Source organism: Propithecus coquereli, unplaced genomic scaffold (assembly GCF_000956105.1).
Source record: "Propithecus coquereli isolate 6110/MARCELLA unplaced genomic scaffold, Pcoq_1.0 Scaffold104, whole genome shotgun sequence".
In the NCBI taxonomy this organism is placed as follows: Eukaryota; Metazoa; Chordata; class Mammalia; order Primates; family Indriidae; genus Propithecus; species Propithecus coquereli.
In genome coordinates, this window is record NW_012134303.1 from 8,562,176 (window position 1) to 8,577,822 (window position 15,647).

The 15,647-nt window shown below is 40.5% G+C and overlaps 1 protein-coding gene across 2 annotated transcripts in view; it reads right to left on the reverse strand.

Moving 5' to 3' along the window:
• Positions 1 to 15,647, reverse strand: part of TRPC5 (transient receptor potential cation channel, subfamily C, member 5) — a 296,609-nt gene that overhangs the window by 163,550 nt on the left and 117,412 nt on the right. Inside the window, exon 1 of one of the 2 annotated variants that reach the window (XM_012644764.1) lies at positions 12,830 to 13,207. In XM_012644764.1, coding sequence (XP_012500218.1) covers positions 12,830 to 13,207 — 378 coding nt within the window. Of the gene's footprint in view, positions 1 to 12,829; positions 13,229 to 15,647 lie in introns of those variants that run through there. The other variant, XM_012644773.1, reaches the window with a different exon arrangement.

A 15,647-nucleotide genomic window follows, 5' to 3' on the forward strand; every position in this document is an offset into this window, starting at 1 on the left:
TATTGATTTGCACATGTGGAACCATCCTTGCATCCCTGGGATGAATCCCACTTGGTTATGGTGAATGATCTTTTTAATGTGCTGTTGATTTCAGTTTGCTATTATTTTCTTGAAGATTTTTGCATCTGTGTTCATCAGGGATATTGTTCTGTAGTTTTCCTTTTTTGTTGTGTCCGTGTTTGGTTTTGATATCAGGGTGATACAGACCTCATAGTATGAGTTTGAAAGAATTCCTTCCTCTTAAATTTTTTGGAATAGCTTGAAAAGAATTGGTATTAGTACTTCTTTAAATGTTTGGTAGAATTCAGCAGTGAAGCCATTAGATCCTGGGCTTTTTTTCTGCTGGGAGACTTTTTGTTACTGATTCAATCTCATTACTCATTATTGGTTTGTTCAGATTTTCTATTTCTTCGTGATATAGTCTTGGTAGGTTGCATGTGTCAAGGGATTTATTCATTTCTTCTAGGTTATCCAATTATTGTCATATAATTGTTCACAGTAGTTTCTTATGATCCTTTGTATTTCTATGGTATCAGTTGTAATGTCTTCTTTTTCATGTCTGATTTTATTTATTTGAATACTCCCTTTTTTGTTAGTCTAGCTAGAGGCTTGTTGATTTTGTTTATCTTTTTAAAAAACAACTTTGTTTTATTGATCTTTTGTATTTTTTATCTTCATTTCATTTATTTCCGCTCTGATCTTTATTATTTTTTTCCTTCTACTAATTTTGGGTTTAATTCATTCTTGGTTTGCTAAGATCCTTGAGATGTAATGTTAGGTGATTTGAGATCTTTCTGATTTTTTGATGTAGGTGTTTATTGCTATAAACTTCCCCCTTAGAACTGCTTTTGCTGTATCCCATAGGTTTTGGTATGTTGTGTTTCCATTTTCATCTGTCCTCAAGACATTTTAAAATTTCCTTCTTAATTTCTTTTTTGGCCAATTGTTCTTCAGTAGTGTATTATTTAATTTACATGTATTTGTATAGTTTCCAAAGTTCCTCTTATTATTGATTTCTAGTTTTATTCCATTGTGGTCAGAAAATACATTTGATATAATTTCATTTTTTAAAAAAATTGTACAGACTTGTTTTGTGACCTACCATATGATCTATCTTCGAGAAAGTTCCATGTACTAATGAGAAGAATGTGTATTCTGCCATTATTGAGTGGAATGTTTTATAAATGTCTGTTACGTCTATTTGGTCTAGAGTGTGGTTTAACTCTGATTGTTTTTGTTGATTTTCTGTTTGGATGTTCTATCCATCGCTGAAAATGGGGTGTTGAGGTCCCCTGCTATTAGTGTATAGCTGTGTATCTCTCCCTTTGGATCTAATAATATCTGCTTCATATATTTTGGTGCTCCAGTGTTGGGTGCATATATATTTACAATTGTTTTATCTTCTTGCTGAATTGATGCCTTTATACTTATATAATGACCTTCACCTTCTTTGTCTCTTTTTACAGTTTTTGACTTGAAGTCTTATTTTATCTGATATGAGTATAGTTACTCCTGTTCTCTTTTGGTTTTCCTTAGCATGGAATATCATTTTTTATCTCTTAACTTTCAGTCTATGTGTGTCTTTACAGGTTAAGTGAGTTTCTTGTACGTAGCATACAGTTGTGTATGTGTCTATATGTGTGTGTGTGTGTGTGTTTGTGTGTGTGTTATCCATTCAGCCAGTCTATATCTTTTAATTGGGGAATTTAATTGGTTTATGTTAAAGGTTATTATTGATAGGTGAGAACTTACTCCTGCCATTTTGTTATTTGTTTTCAGGTTGTTTTGTATGCCATTTCTTCCTTTCTTCTTTTGTTATTGTTTATCTTTGTGATTTTCTGTAGTGATAAGCTTTGATTCCATTCTCTTCCTCATTTGTATACCTGCTGTCATTTTTTTGTGTGTTTATTATGGGTCTTACATTAAAAAGTCTTATATTAATATTTATAATACACTATATTAAGCTGATAACTACTTAACACTCATATACAAATACTCTAAACTTTTACCTTTCCCCTAACTTATAATTTTGTTGCCTTAATTTATGCATATTTATCTTGGGTGTTCTTTAACATCTCATTGTACCTATAATTATAATTAACCATTTTGGTTTTTAACCTTTATATTAGAGATTTGAAAGATTATATGCCACCCTTATATTTATGAAGTATTCTGAATTTGATAGTGAATTTACCTCTATTGGTACTGAATTTGATTTTGAATTTACTTCTAACAGTGAGTTTTATACTTGCATGTGTTTTCACGATGGTAGTTATTGTTTTGCTTACAAGTGTAGCATTCCCTTAAGCATTTTTTGTAAAGCAAGTCTAATGGTGATGAATTCCTTCAGCTTCTGCTTGGCTGGGAAAGACTTTATTTCTCCTTCATTTCTAAAGAATAGCTTTGCTGGGTATAGTGTTCTTGACTGAAAGTTTTTTCTTTTAGCACTTGGAATATATCATTCTATTCTCTACTGGTCTGCAAGGTTCCTGCTGAGAAATCTGCTGGCAGTATAATGGGGAGTCCCTTATACGTGATGACACTTTTCTCTTGCTGTTTTTAGAATTCTCTCTTTGTCTTTGATTTTTGACAGTTTGACTATAATGTGCCTCGAAGAGGACTTTTTTGGGTTGAATCTCTATTTGGGAAGCATAGAGCTCCTTGAATATGTATGTCCATATCTATCCCAAGACTTGGGAGGTTTTCAGCTATTATTTCATTGAACAGGTTTTATATGACTTTTCCTATCTCTTCTCCTTATAGAATTCCCATAATGTGAAAATTTGTTTGCTTAATGGTGTCCCATAAGTCCCCCATAAGTCCTTCATTCTTCTTAAATTCTTTTTTCTTTTTATTTCCATCTAAATGGGTTATTTCAAAAGACCTATCTTCAAGTTTAGGTATACTTTTTTCTGTTTGAGGTAGTAGTCTGTTGTTGAAACTCTCAATTATATTTTTTATTTCATTCACTGAATTCTTCAGCTTCAAGATTTCTGTTTGGATTTTTTTATGATATCTATCTTTTTGTTGAATTTCAAATTTATATTATTAATCATTTTCTTGATTTCATTGAATTATCTGTTTTCTTTTGTATCTTGCTGAGTTTCCTTATGATTGCTATTTTAAATTCCTTTTCAGTCATTTCATAGATCTCCCTTTGGGCTCTGTTACTGGAGAATTATTGTGTTTCTTTGGAGGTGTCATGTTTCCTTCTTTTTTCATGTTTCTTATGTCCCTACATAGATATTTCCATATCTAATGGAAGAGTTGTCTCTTCTAATTTTATAGAGTAGCTTTTGTAGGAAAAGATTTTTTTTTTTTTCTTGTAAATGGGTCTTAGAGTGTCAGATTGGTAGGGTGCTTTGGCCATGGTTCTGGGTAGGCACAGTAGTGTAGTCTCCATGCAATTTCTCCAGCTGTAATCAACGTCAACAGTGTCTACAAGTGCCTCAGTACCCTAGGCTGTAGGTGTTTGTGGAGTCAGTGTTGTGACTTTGATGGGGGTGATGCTGCTAGGTCAGATAGTCCTCAATCCCTAAGGGGCCCACAAAGCATGGCAGTTCCACCAATCACTGGGATGGCTTCCCCACTGTGCAGGGCTACCTGTTCCTTAAAGTGCAGGGCACCATATGGTCTTGGATCCTGCTGTTCTGCTTTGTCTAGGCTCTGAGTAACCAGGGTTGTGACATTGCAGCCACTTTTGTGAGTGTAGTATAATGATGGTGGGGCCCCAGGGACAGGGAAATGCAGTGGCTATTGGCACCCAGATAAAGATGCACTCTAGCAATGGCTCCAGTCTCAAGATAGTGCCATGGGTGAGGGGCACCATGTGGGCTCCCTCTCTGGAGCAATGCAGCCACGTGAACTGCAGACAGCTCCCTAAACTGGGCTCAGTGTCTGTGAGGACTGAAGACTATGAGGACTGTGGGACTCTGCTATAGCAAGGACTGCAGGCGCCCATGGCAATAATGCAAATTGCTGAGGATCATCTGTTTACATTTTCTCCACAATAAGAAGCCCTTCCTGGCTCTGAGCTGTTTCAAGCTAGGAAGACAGGGCCATGGAGGCAGTGTGTTTGGCTCCCCTCTCTGTACTGCCATCCTGAGTTTCCATGCTCCACAGGGATTTCATCAGTCCCTTGCTGTATTCTGGTGTTCTCCTTTAGACACTCTAGTTGAAGTGTAGTTGTTTATTTGTTGTTTTGGCGCATTTCTGTCAGGGCGGGGAATGAACATTAGGCTCCTCTAGTCAGCCATCTTGGTGATGTTACTTTATCTAATGACAAATTTCTTAAGGGCACTAACTATATCTTTCAATTTTATCATGAAGCATATGATTAGTACTCAGAATACTTATAAAATTGAATAGAACTGAATAGAGTTAATCATCTGCTGAAACTCTGTCATCAGTAAGTTGTTCTTGATAGACACTATTTGTAGCTGGTTTGTTTATTTGCAGCTTTGTTGTATATGTTACCACTTCTGATGGTTCCTCAGAGGCAGAGTGGAGTAGTAGAAAGAGTGGCTTAGGAGACAGGAGGCATGTGTGTCAGTTCAGGCTAAGCTGAGCGATCTTGGATATGTCACTTCAGACCAAATGATCTTGAAATGTCCTACAATTCCATTCTGTGAGTGAGGCAGGCCATATCTATTGAAAGTCAGTAAAAATACATGACAAGAAGTAACTCAGTTCATCAGTTTGGCCAGTATGATGCCATGCTGCCATTCTGTCCTTTTCTCCCAGTTTAAACTGGTTGATTTATTTTCTTGACTTGATTGACACAATGCATTGTTTTAACCTAGAACTTTGACTTTGTAAAGGGAATCAAAGCAAATAATAGAATTAAAGCTGTTACTCAAATTATTAAAGAGATAAAGACCCAGTCTTACATTGGGTATTTCAGGTAACGCAGAGTTAATATTAATACTATTTTATATCAAGGTTAATAATATGGGTATCATATATTGAAGGCTATATGAAACAAATTATACCAAGAGTTAAAATTTAATTATCATTTAAGTCTCAAAAGAACCTACGATGTAGGTGATATCATTAAACCCATTTTACAGGTAAGGAAACTGATGTTTAAATAGGGTGAATGACCTTCCCAAGGTCACTTAGTCTGAATTCTTAATCACTATGTGTTAGTGGGTGCTTAATACATGTTTTAATGACATTAGCCAGCAAGTGATGTCAGCCTGGCTTTAACTAGTAGAAGTATTAATAGGATTAGTACTAGCTACCATTCATTGAGTACTTACTGCATATCAAGGAATGTTCTAAGTAACATATATGTATTATTTCATTCAATTCTCATTGTAACTCTGTGAAGTAGACTTCATTGTTATTCTTAGTTACAGATGAAGAAACTGCTGAGGTTTGGAGAGATTAACTGACTTGTCCAAGGAAACACAGCTGACAAGCAGTTGACTTCAAAGTCCAGGGTCTTTCTACCAATACAGCTGCCTATAAATAGCAGAGTGACTTCTATAATTTTTTCTTTTACTTTATGCTTTCATATTGAGTGTCTGAGACTCTTTATGTCCCCCCTTTGTGTTCCGGGCACCTTTTTCTGGGCCCTCAATGTCCTCCTCCACACTGCGCAATCTCACCCTGAGATCAAGAATCAGAGAGGAGGAGTAAATGGAGTGTCCTGTTACTGATTTTCTGTAATCTCAACACAAGCACTTATCAGTGTTGTTGAGATTTAATCTCTCTAGCTCATCTGTGAGACCAATTTTAATTTGGAGCCATCTGCCACAGACAAATGAGTAATTATGGCAGAGCTCAGAGGGGCGGGCCATGGGGAGAAGGTTGGCTTAGCCTCTTTCCGCCTGCCTGCATTGACGCAAGTGACCAAGAAAGAAAATTACTTGGGTGGGCTGTTGATGCAGAGGCCAGCAGATCTATTTTCCTGTCGCTCAAATTCTTAGACTCTAGTCAAAAAGGAAGGATGACTTTGAGGTTACACAGGTTGTCTGGCAGCAGAAGGGAGGCCGTTGCCATCAGGGTCGGGCAGAAGGAGGTAATCTGTGAACTGGGCCAGCTCGCTTATCAGCCTCTCCTCACTGTACTAGGAGTGCCTTGTGATGAGTACCATTTGCCAGCTGGTCTCTCTCCACAATATGACATGTTAAGTCAAACCGATGGAGTAAAGCTGAAAATAATAGTTATTGACCATTGTCTAGCATTTTTTAAAAACTTTTTTTGTTGAAAAGACTTTGACATATTTTAATCTTATTTCTTCCACACAACAGGTCCCTGAATTAGGTAGGGTTAGGTATTAGGTATGGTTCATTTTACAGATGATGAAGTTGAGCTATATATAGAGAGATTGTGTAACTCACCAAGCTAACCCTGTTAGCTACAAGTTAGCTAGCACCATGAACTCTGAATTAGAGTTGGTCACTATCTTCTAGGCCAGTAGTTTTTAAGCTATGCTCATTCCTCAGGGGCCAAAGAAGGTATGGGAAAGAAAGGCTAGAGGGGCGGGGGGAGGGGGAGAGGGGAAGAGAGGGAGAGAGAGGGAGAGAGAGAGAGAGAACAAGGAACAAGTGGGTTTTGGGCCCCAGCCCACACTGAAACTACGGCAGCTGTGCTTGGGTCTGTTTGTTTCACATCTGAGTGGGATTTCATTTAATGAAAGACTCTGCTGCTGAAAATGTTTGAAAACCACTTGTTTAGACCACTATTTCTCATAGACAGTGTAGTGGGTTGAACTGTGTCCCCCAAAAGGATATGTTCCAGTCTTAACTCTTGGTCCCTGTGAATGTGACCTTTGCTGATGTAATCATGTTAAGATGCGGGCATCCTGGATTAGAGTGGGCTCTAAATCAAATGACTAGTATCTTTATAAGAAAAAGAAGAGGGAAATTTGGATATAGAAACACAGAAGAAAGACACAGAGGAGAACTCTATGTAACAATGGAGGCAGAGATTGGAGTGACACAGCTATAAGCCAAGGAATGCCCAGGATTGCTGGCAACCACTGGAGGCTAGCAGAGAAGCATGGAACAGATTGTCCCTCCAGAAGGAACCAGCCATGCTGACACCTTCATTTCGGACTTCTGGCCTCTTGACCTGTGAGGGAATACATTTCTTTTGTTTTAAGTCACTCAGGTTATGGTAATTTGTTATGGAAGCCCTAGGAAAGAAACACAGAGAAGTACATGGCCCTCTTACCTAAAAATAGGTGGAGGTGGGTACGTTAAAATACTGATTTCAGTACTAAACCTCAAGATTCTGATTCTGTAGGTATGGGATGGAACTAAGGAGTCTGCATTTTGACAAGTTTCCCACGTACATAACTTTTGATTTTGCAGTTGATATTGAGCATACAAAGAATACAAATCTTTTCTCTGGATTGTGGCTGAATTTGTTCTCGCTGCTGATAATGATACTCTACTGCTTCCCAAAGTCAGTGGCTCAAAAGTAGCAATAAAATAGATCAGAAATAGGCTGGCATTAGACCTTATGTTGTCAGAAATTTTTGAATTCTTAGACTAATTGAAGAGGGTTTACCCCAAGGAATCACAAATCTTCCAGACTCAAAATCTACACTAAGGAAATAGGCCATAGTGGTTAGGAAGTGGGCCAAGAGAGTCAGATTACTGGAGCAACAAGAAGACCACAGAGTAACACACATACACACATGCATGCACACACACACACACACACACACATGCATGCACACGGACACACACTCCTGTCTAGTGCAGAAAATTCTACTTAATAAAGTATCACCATTTTCACTTTAAGATTTGGTCCCTATTAAAACTGCAGGTCTCTATATGAGTGTCAGCCATTTTTGCCTGGCCTCTGATCTTTATCTGAGACACGTTTTGATAGACTAGAAGAAGAGAAAGAGCACAAGGGGCTAGGGTAAGAATGGAGCAGAGAAGGTGTTGCTGCCAGCCTGGAGCTAAAGCCCTTGCCCAGTAAAATCAAGGAGGGCACTGGTTTATCCTCCCACGATTGATGGAGGTCAGCTGTGCCCAGTCCCTTGGAGAGATAATGGAGGGCCTTGGTGAAAAAGGACAGTTTGTTTGAATTCTGTGTAAGAAGAGGGCCTTCCTGCTGCGGGGTGTGGTGGCTCACGCCTGTAATCCTAGCACTCTGGGAGGCCGAGACGGGAGGATTGCTTGAGCTCAGGAGTTCGAGACCAGCCTGAGCAAGAGCAAGACCCTGTCTCTACTATAAATAGAAAGAAATTAGCCAAACAACTGAAAATAGAAAAAATTAGCCGGGCACGGTGGCGCATGCCTGTAGTCCCAGCTACCCAGGAGGCTGAGGCAGAAGGATCGCTTGAGCCCAGGAGTTTGAGGTTGCTGTGAGCGAGGCTGACGCCACGGCACTCTAGCCAGGGCAACAGAGTGAGACTCTGTTTGGAAAAAAAAAAAAAAAGAAGAAGAGGGCCTTCCTGAGAGTGGCCCGCACATCTCAACCCAAGGTCCTTCAGGAGGCCTGTGTTTGCTTTCTTCCCTGATTGCTCCCAGGCAAACAAACCTTGTTTCTATCTCCCAGAAAGGCAGAGCTCCAGCACTGTGGCAGCCTGTTGTTATAGTTACTGACACACGACTTATCACAATGATTGTCAGAGCAAAGGAAGAAAATGAAATTTAGCAGAGGCCAGTGGTAGGGGTTGGGGGAGAGAGGAGAAAGGGAGGAGAAGGCTACTGAAGAGACTTGGGAGTGGAGCTGATGGCTCTGTGGGTTTGTGCATACAGTGTGATATCCAAGTATTAATAAAGAAGGTCTTATATTGGCAGTGTGTATGACAGAGTCCTGATAAAAAAAAAAAAAATCTGCCTGCCCCAAATAGCTTCACCCAGGTTCCATACTCCTGAACCATCATTAATGGTTCATTTTTATGAATTAAGTAAGTACTGCCTTTCCCCAAGGAAGGTCATGCCTTTGATTGCACTTTAGTATAAGTTTACCTAGTGCCTTACCTCCTGACTAAAAAAGCCTCAGTGTTTGCCAGAGCACTGGGGAAAGATGGTGGAAATGGGGGCCATCAAATAAGGACTTGGCCTACTTTCAAAACTCAGATGGGGCTAGAATTACTAGCCTTTTTTTTTTTTTTTTGAACCTGCCCTGTGTTCTCTTCTTTCTCAAAACAGTTATGAAGCTTAATGGGGTTGAATATAAAAGTCCAGAAGGTCTTGTCCAATCAGGAAGCCATGTACTTTTCTGGGAGATACACTTAACTCCTTCATGTTCCTCAGCAGATATTTATATATTGCCCATTATGTACTAGGTACTGTGTTAGGTACTGATGGCGGAAGCACAGATGCTATGAAGCATTAGATTTATGCTTCACGTTAAAGAAACAATCTAGTTATAGAGATCATACATTTATACAAGTAAAGCTAACCAACAGTACAAAATGGTATGTGATTAGTGTTAAGTGAAGGGAGGAGCCAATGGGCTGCACGTTCTCAGAGGTGGGCAAGGTCATTTTGGAATGTGGTAGCTGGATAAGCCGTCGTGAAGATTAGCACATCAAATCACCCAAGCACTTGGAAGGGTTCTGGGGAAATGAGGCACAGAACAAATCAATTTGATGCGGATGGTGAGATGGACTAAATAGGAAACATGTTCACACCTCTCTGCTTTGCTATTCATCCAAATCCTTCAGCCTATCCTTTCCAGAACGCTCATCTCCTCCATTGATTTACTCTTTCTCAGAACTCCTGTGCTGGGAGCCTTAGGACTGAATTCAGACTGCCAGGGCGACATTATTGTCTAGTACTTAAGAGGGTGGGTTTAGGAGCTAAGGTGCCTGGGTTTGAATCCTGGTTCTGACATTTACTAACTGTGATCTTGGACAATTGACCTAACCATCCCGTGACTCAATTTTTCTTATTAGTAAAATGGAGATGGTAATAATCATGTGTACCTAACAGAGTTGCTAGAAGTATTAAATGAAGTAAGTCATGTAAGATGCTTAGCACAATGCTGGTTTTTATATTAGTTATTCATTAAATAAATATTTATTGAGTGCTTGTGATGTTCTAGGCACTTTTCTAGTGATGTTATAGAGCAATGAACAAGGGATACAAGGTCCCCACTCTCTTGGCACTGGTGTTAAATGCTGATGGGGAAGGGGGGATTCAGGCCCTTTATTCAAGGAACTTTTAACATAGTGTCTTGCTTTCTGCTCTGTCAATTACAATTCTTAGTCTGTAAGTTATCACTTAGTTTATTTTCATTCCTTTTTGTTTAATTAGGCAAGCATTAAAGCTATGAATTCCCTTTAAACTCAGCTTTGGCCATATCCCACAAGATTTAATGTTGAGTGTTTTCATTACCAATATTTTCTAAGAACTTTGCAATTTTGGTGCCATTTCTACTTTTTGTCTGAAGTATTCCATTTTTTATGATTCAGTATTTTTTATCCCTACTATGTGCCCAATGCTATGCTCTTAAAGAAGACAGTGAAGAGACCTGTCTGACTTGAGGGATGTTTAGAAGAGACTAGGAGAAGACAGGACTGGAAAATTCCATTGTATGAAGGTTATTGAGTGCTAGCCTTCATGGGTTGATTTCTTTTCTAATGAGGAGACATTGTAGTTACTGAAAAGTGTTGGGGTATAGGAAACAATTCCCCAAAATAGGGCACTTCAGCATGCTGAGTGCTTTGAAAATTAAAAGGCTTTGGAAATAAGCCTCATAACCAATCTCTCTCTCTCTCTGACCTTCTTCCACCTCCCTGTCTCTCTGATCCTGTTTCTGAAGTGCCTGGATGGACTGTCTGGAATTTCCTTATCTAAGAAAGCTTCTTTCTAAAAGAAATGCAATTGTTTTTTAAGACCTCATCCCTAGAAACCTCTTCAAATAACCAGGAAAGATTAGCCGCTGGAAAAGAGAAGTGACTAGGAGTCATCACCATGCCCAGATAGACTTTTCATCTATTCTTCTGAGGGAATTTAGGAGAGATTACCTGGGGAACTTTGTCTGCATAAAAGACAACCTTTGTTCCTGTGCAGTTCTGCCCCTAAACTTCCCTTAACTTGTTGGTATCATCCAGCTTCCAAAGAGGCTCATTTACAAAATGATGTCTGTCTCCTGGGTCCAGACATCTTTCCCCTATGAAGAGAGTATTTAAGCCTCAACCATCTGGCCTTGCTTTGAGTCTCATACTTTGTGCATGGCTCCCATGTCCATATGCACGTTAACAAATTTTGTATGCCTTTTGGTCCTATTAATCTGCCTATTGTAAGTTCATTTTCCAGCAAACCTTGAGAGGAAAGAAGGGAAGCTAAAAAAGGATGGACAGGAATGATAGAATCATTACACTATTTTATTGAGAATAAACCAGCATCATTGTTCAGGATTGCTTGAGAGAGGGGAAGAGGCTAGAGGCAGGGAGACCAGTCAGAAGAGTTTTATGTTAATCTAGGGCAGTTGTTCTCAAACCTGAGAGTGCATCTGAATCCCCTGGAGGGCTTATTAAGGCACAGCTTGCTGGGCCCCACCCCAGAGTTTCTGATTTAGCAGGTCTGTAGCAGAGGCTTGAGAATTTGCATTTCTAACAAGTTCCAAGGTAATGCTGATGCTGCTAGTCCGGGGACTACACTTTAGGAGATGCTCATGTAGGAGACAGATGATGAGAATCAGATCAGAGCAGTAAAAGCTGGGCCAAAGAGGAGAGAAAGTATGTAAGATAAATTGGGGGCTGGGAGTGGTGGTTCATGCCTGTAATCCCAGTGCTTTGGGAGTCTGAAGTGGGAGGATCGCCTGGGGTCAGGAGTTTGAGACCAGCCTGGGCAACATAGCAAGACCCTGTCTGCAAAAAATGATTTTTTCAAAATTAGCTGGGTGTGGTGGGACATGCCTGTAGTCCCAGCTACTTGGAAGGCTAAAGTGGGAGGATTGCTTGAGCCCAGGAGTTGGAGGTTACAGTGAGCTATGATTGTGTCACTGTACTCCAGCCTGGGCAACATAGCAAGACCCTGTCTTCAGAAAATGATTTTTTGAAAATTAGCTGGTTGTGGTGGGACATGCCTGTAGTCCCAGCTACTTGGAAGGCTAAAGTGGGAGGATTTCTTGAGCCCAGGAGTTGGAGGTTACAGTGAGCTATGATTGTGTCACTGTACTCCAGCCTGGGCAACAGAGCAAGACCCTGTCAAAAAAAAGAAAGAAAAGAAAGGGAAGGAAGGAAGGAAGGAAGGAAAGAAGGAAGAAAGAAAGAGAAAGAAAGAAAGAAAGAAAGAAAGAAAGAAAGAAAGAAAGAAAGAAATTGGGAAGATTGGAAAGGAAGAAACCACAGGGCTTGGGAATTGGACATGGAGGCAAGAGAGAGGGAGAAATCAAAGATGACTACAGAATATCAAGTCTAGGTGCCTTGGAGGATACAAGAATCACAGAAGCAAAAATCCAAACATCTAGGGATGGAACACAGTTACTTGACAGGTAGTGGGGGACATATGTGAGGCCCTGTATCCATCTGCATCTGCACCATGGCACTCGAGTTTAAAGGTCTTCTGTCTTGTCTTCAGGAAAGACATTGGTGAGAAGGAAAAACCCCAGATCTGTGTTTGATCTCTCCTTGAGTGGAAGAAGAAAACGAAGATAGAAAACAGAGGTAGAAGGGTCTTGAATATTCTAGAAAGAGCATATCTTTGGGTTGTTAAGTATTGAATGTATACAGGCAAATACTACTAAGGAAAAGGTAAATGAGTAAAACTCGGCATGGGCCATGCAGGGTAGCACTCGGATACCACCTGAGATCACTGATACCGTTTCCAAGATAGAGCTTCTTAATTCCAGACTACCTAACCTTCCCTAGTTTCAAGACTTTCCAGCCTGTAGGGATTTCTCTTACCTGCTTCTCTCCACTGGGCCGCCTGTAGCTGAGCAGAAGCTCCACAGCACCCACCACTTCCTTGCGAATGGCATAGAGCAATGCATCGCCCACATACACGCTGTGGTTTAGCAGTAGCTCCATGATCTCCAAGTTCTCATTCTCAATGGCAATAAGCAGGGCACTCCGGCCTAGAGGGTCCATGCAGTTGATGTTGACATTGTAGTAGATCTCGGCCTCCTGTAGCGCCTGCTTCACAGTGGCGTAGTCCCCCTTCTCCACAGCACTGAGAAAGGCCTTCTCCTCTGCAGAGAGCTCTGTCTCGGCCCGCACAATCTGCAGGGGAATGCGGTCTCTGTACGGTGAGTAGTTGACCTTTTTGTAGTATAGTTGGGCCATGGTTCATAGCAATTTAGAAAGCTGAGTGAGGAGAGAGGAAGAACAAAGATATTCTTAGATAACTGAAGATCTCAAGTGGCTAGTTATGGAGGCAACTTTGCTAAGGCATTGGAAAATCCTAAACTGTTTTAATGATAATCTTTTTCCTCTTGCAAAGAGGTATAACAGAAAAAGCCCAGGATTTGGGTCAGAAAGACTTGGGTTCAAACCCTGATTTTACCACTTTCCAGCTCTGTGACCTTGGGTAAGTTATTCAATCCTTCTGTGCTTTGTTTATTATTATTAAGGTCATCAATATTAATAATATTATCATCAGTTGTCATTTAGTGACTGCTTACTGTGTGCCACATCCTGTGCTAGAGAATAATTACTACCTCATAAAGCTATTGTGACAGTTAAATGAGACATACATGATCAAAGCAACTGGCAGAGGGTAAACCTCTTAAGATATGGCACAACCAAGTTTCTTCCTTCCTTTCCTTCTGCTGCCTGGCAATACACTTGGTAATGCTTCTGATTGGTAATGCAAAGTTGGAGCTCATTTTTGTCCAGCTTTCTTTGGGCTCTGAGTCTGTGGGCCTGTGCTAATTTTCAAGATTACATTTGCTACTGTCCCAGATGCACATCCTGTATTGAAATCCTATTTTAGTGCTAACTGAAACCCTGCTTCTTGCTGCTGCTCACTGACGAAGGGGTATTTACTCCAATAGACCAAAGCCATCTGCAAAAGATAAACATGTACCCCCTCTGCCCACTCATGATTGTTTCCTCTGCCATTCCAAGCCAAGAAGCTAACATATCTGAGAATCTGTTTAATTCAGAGAAGTGAAGTCGGTTTTATTTGTACCATGTCTAAAGCCAGATTACATTTAATAGAATTGATTTTAAAGTAAAAACCTATTTATTGAGCTCCTACAATGTGTTTAAACTTTCTCTGGGGGACCAAGAAAAAAAGACAGTCTTTGCTTTCAGTTGCAAGTACAAAGCTCTTGCCTCATAGTTTACAGATCAAAGTCATGCATGTTCCTCATTGATTCTTTGTATTAGCCTTGTGATATAGGAATGCTGATCATCCCCAGGGGAGAAAAATGAGGCTGAGATCCATTAGGTGATTGGCTCCCCCTCCCTCCCATCCCTGAGGCCTCTGGGACTCTCTGGAGGTTGACTTAGGGAATGGACCCTTTTTAATGTCTTTCATCACTGAACTATTTTGCCAGCAAAAGAGCTCCTTGTCTCATCTTCTGGATGTAGAAGATGAAGACATGAAGTTTCCACAAACATTTACCTCAGTCTTCTAGGTAATGACATCCCTGCTTTGGCAGAGGGAGAAGCATATATTATATCAAGTGGCATTTGCAATTCATATGCTTGTGATCTTCTGGGAAGTTAGTATTTGAAGATGAGTGTTGTCCTGAACAGGCCCAAATAACAAATTTCCTCTCTGCATCCAAATCTCAGGAGAGCAGGGTGCTGCTTGGCTGTCTCCAGAAGCACTGATATTTCCTTTCACTACTTTCTTTTTTTTGTTAAGACAGAGTCTCACTCTGTTGCCCGGGCTAGAGTGTTGTGGTGTTAGCCCAGCTCACAGCAACCTCAAACTCCTGGGCTCAAGCAATCCTCCTGTCTCAGCCTCCCGAGTAGCTGGGACTACAGGTACACACCACCATGCTTGGCTAATTTTTTCTATTTTTAGTAGAGATGGGGGTGGGGAGCGTCTCACTCTTGGTCTCGAACTCCTGACCTCAAGCGATCCTCCCACCTCAGCCTCCCAGAGTACTAGGATTACAAGCATGAGCCACCATGCCCGGCCTCCTTTCACTACTTTCAAGTAACTCAGCAGTGGCTAAAGGAAAGCAGCATTTAGAGTAAGTATTTATCACTAAATAGCAAATGACTTTAATAATACTAATTGTAGACTGCCTCCCCGCCTCTATCTTGTAAACAAAAGGGGACAGGGGAGAGAAGAGATAGTGTGATCTCCTGAAGAGAGAATCAACAACCCAATTCAGCTTATATTTATTTAGTTAATCAATATGAACACACTGAGAGCTCCAGTGTGCCTAGCACTTGGTTAGTAACTGTGAGGGGATATGAAAGAATAGCTCACTGCTCAGTAAAGGCTGGAGGTCTCAGAGAAGATTTCACGGAAGTGGTGGTAGCTCTTAAGCTAATCCTTGGAGGATGAATTAAATATGAAAACTTGAGGGCAGTCTAGACACTGGAGAGTGCAAGAGCAAAAGTGGTGAGATTGATTATGGCCTAGTTGGGAGATGGGTTAGAGGTGAGCAAGAGGCCTAATTTTTTCAGGCTATAATAAAATATAGGGATTAGAGGTGAGCTAACATTCCAAGGCAATAGCTCATAACCTCAGTTTCCCCATCTGAAAAATGGTGTTGAACACGTGCTGCCCATTTGCCACTTAACAGGCTACCATGGAAGA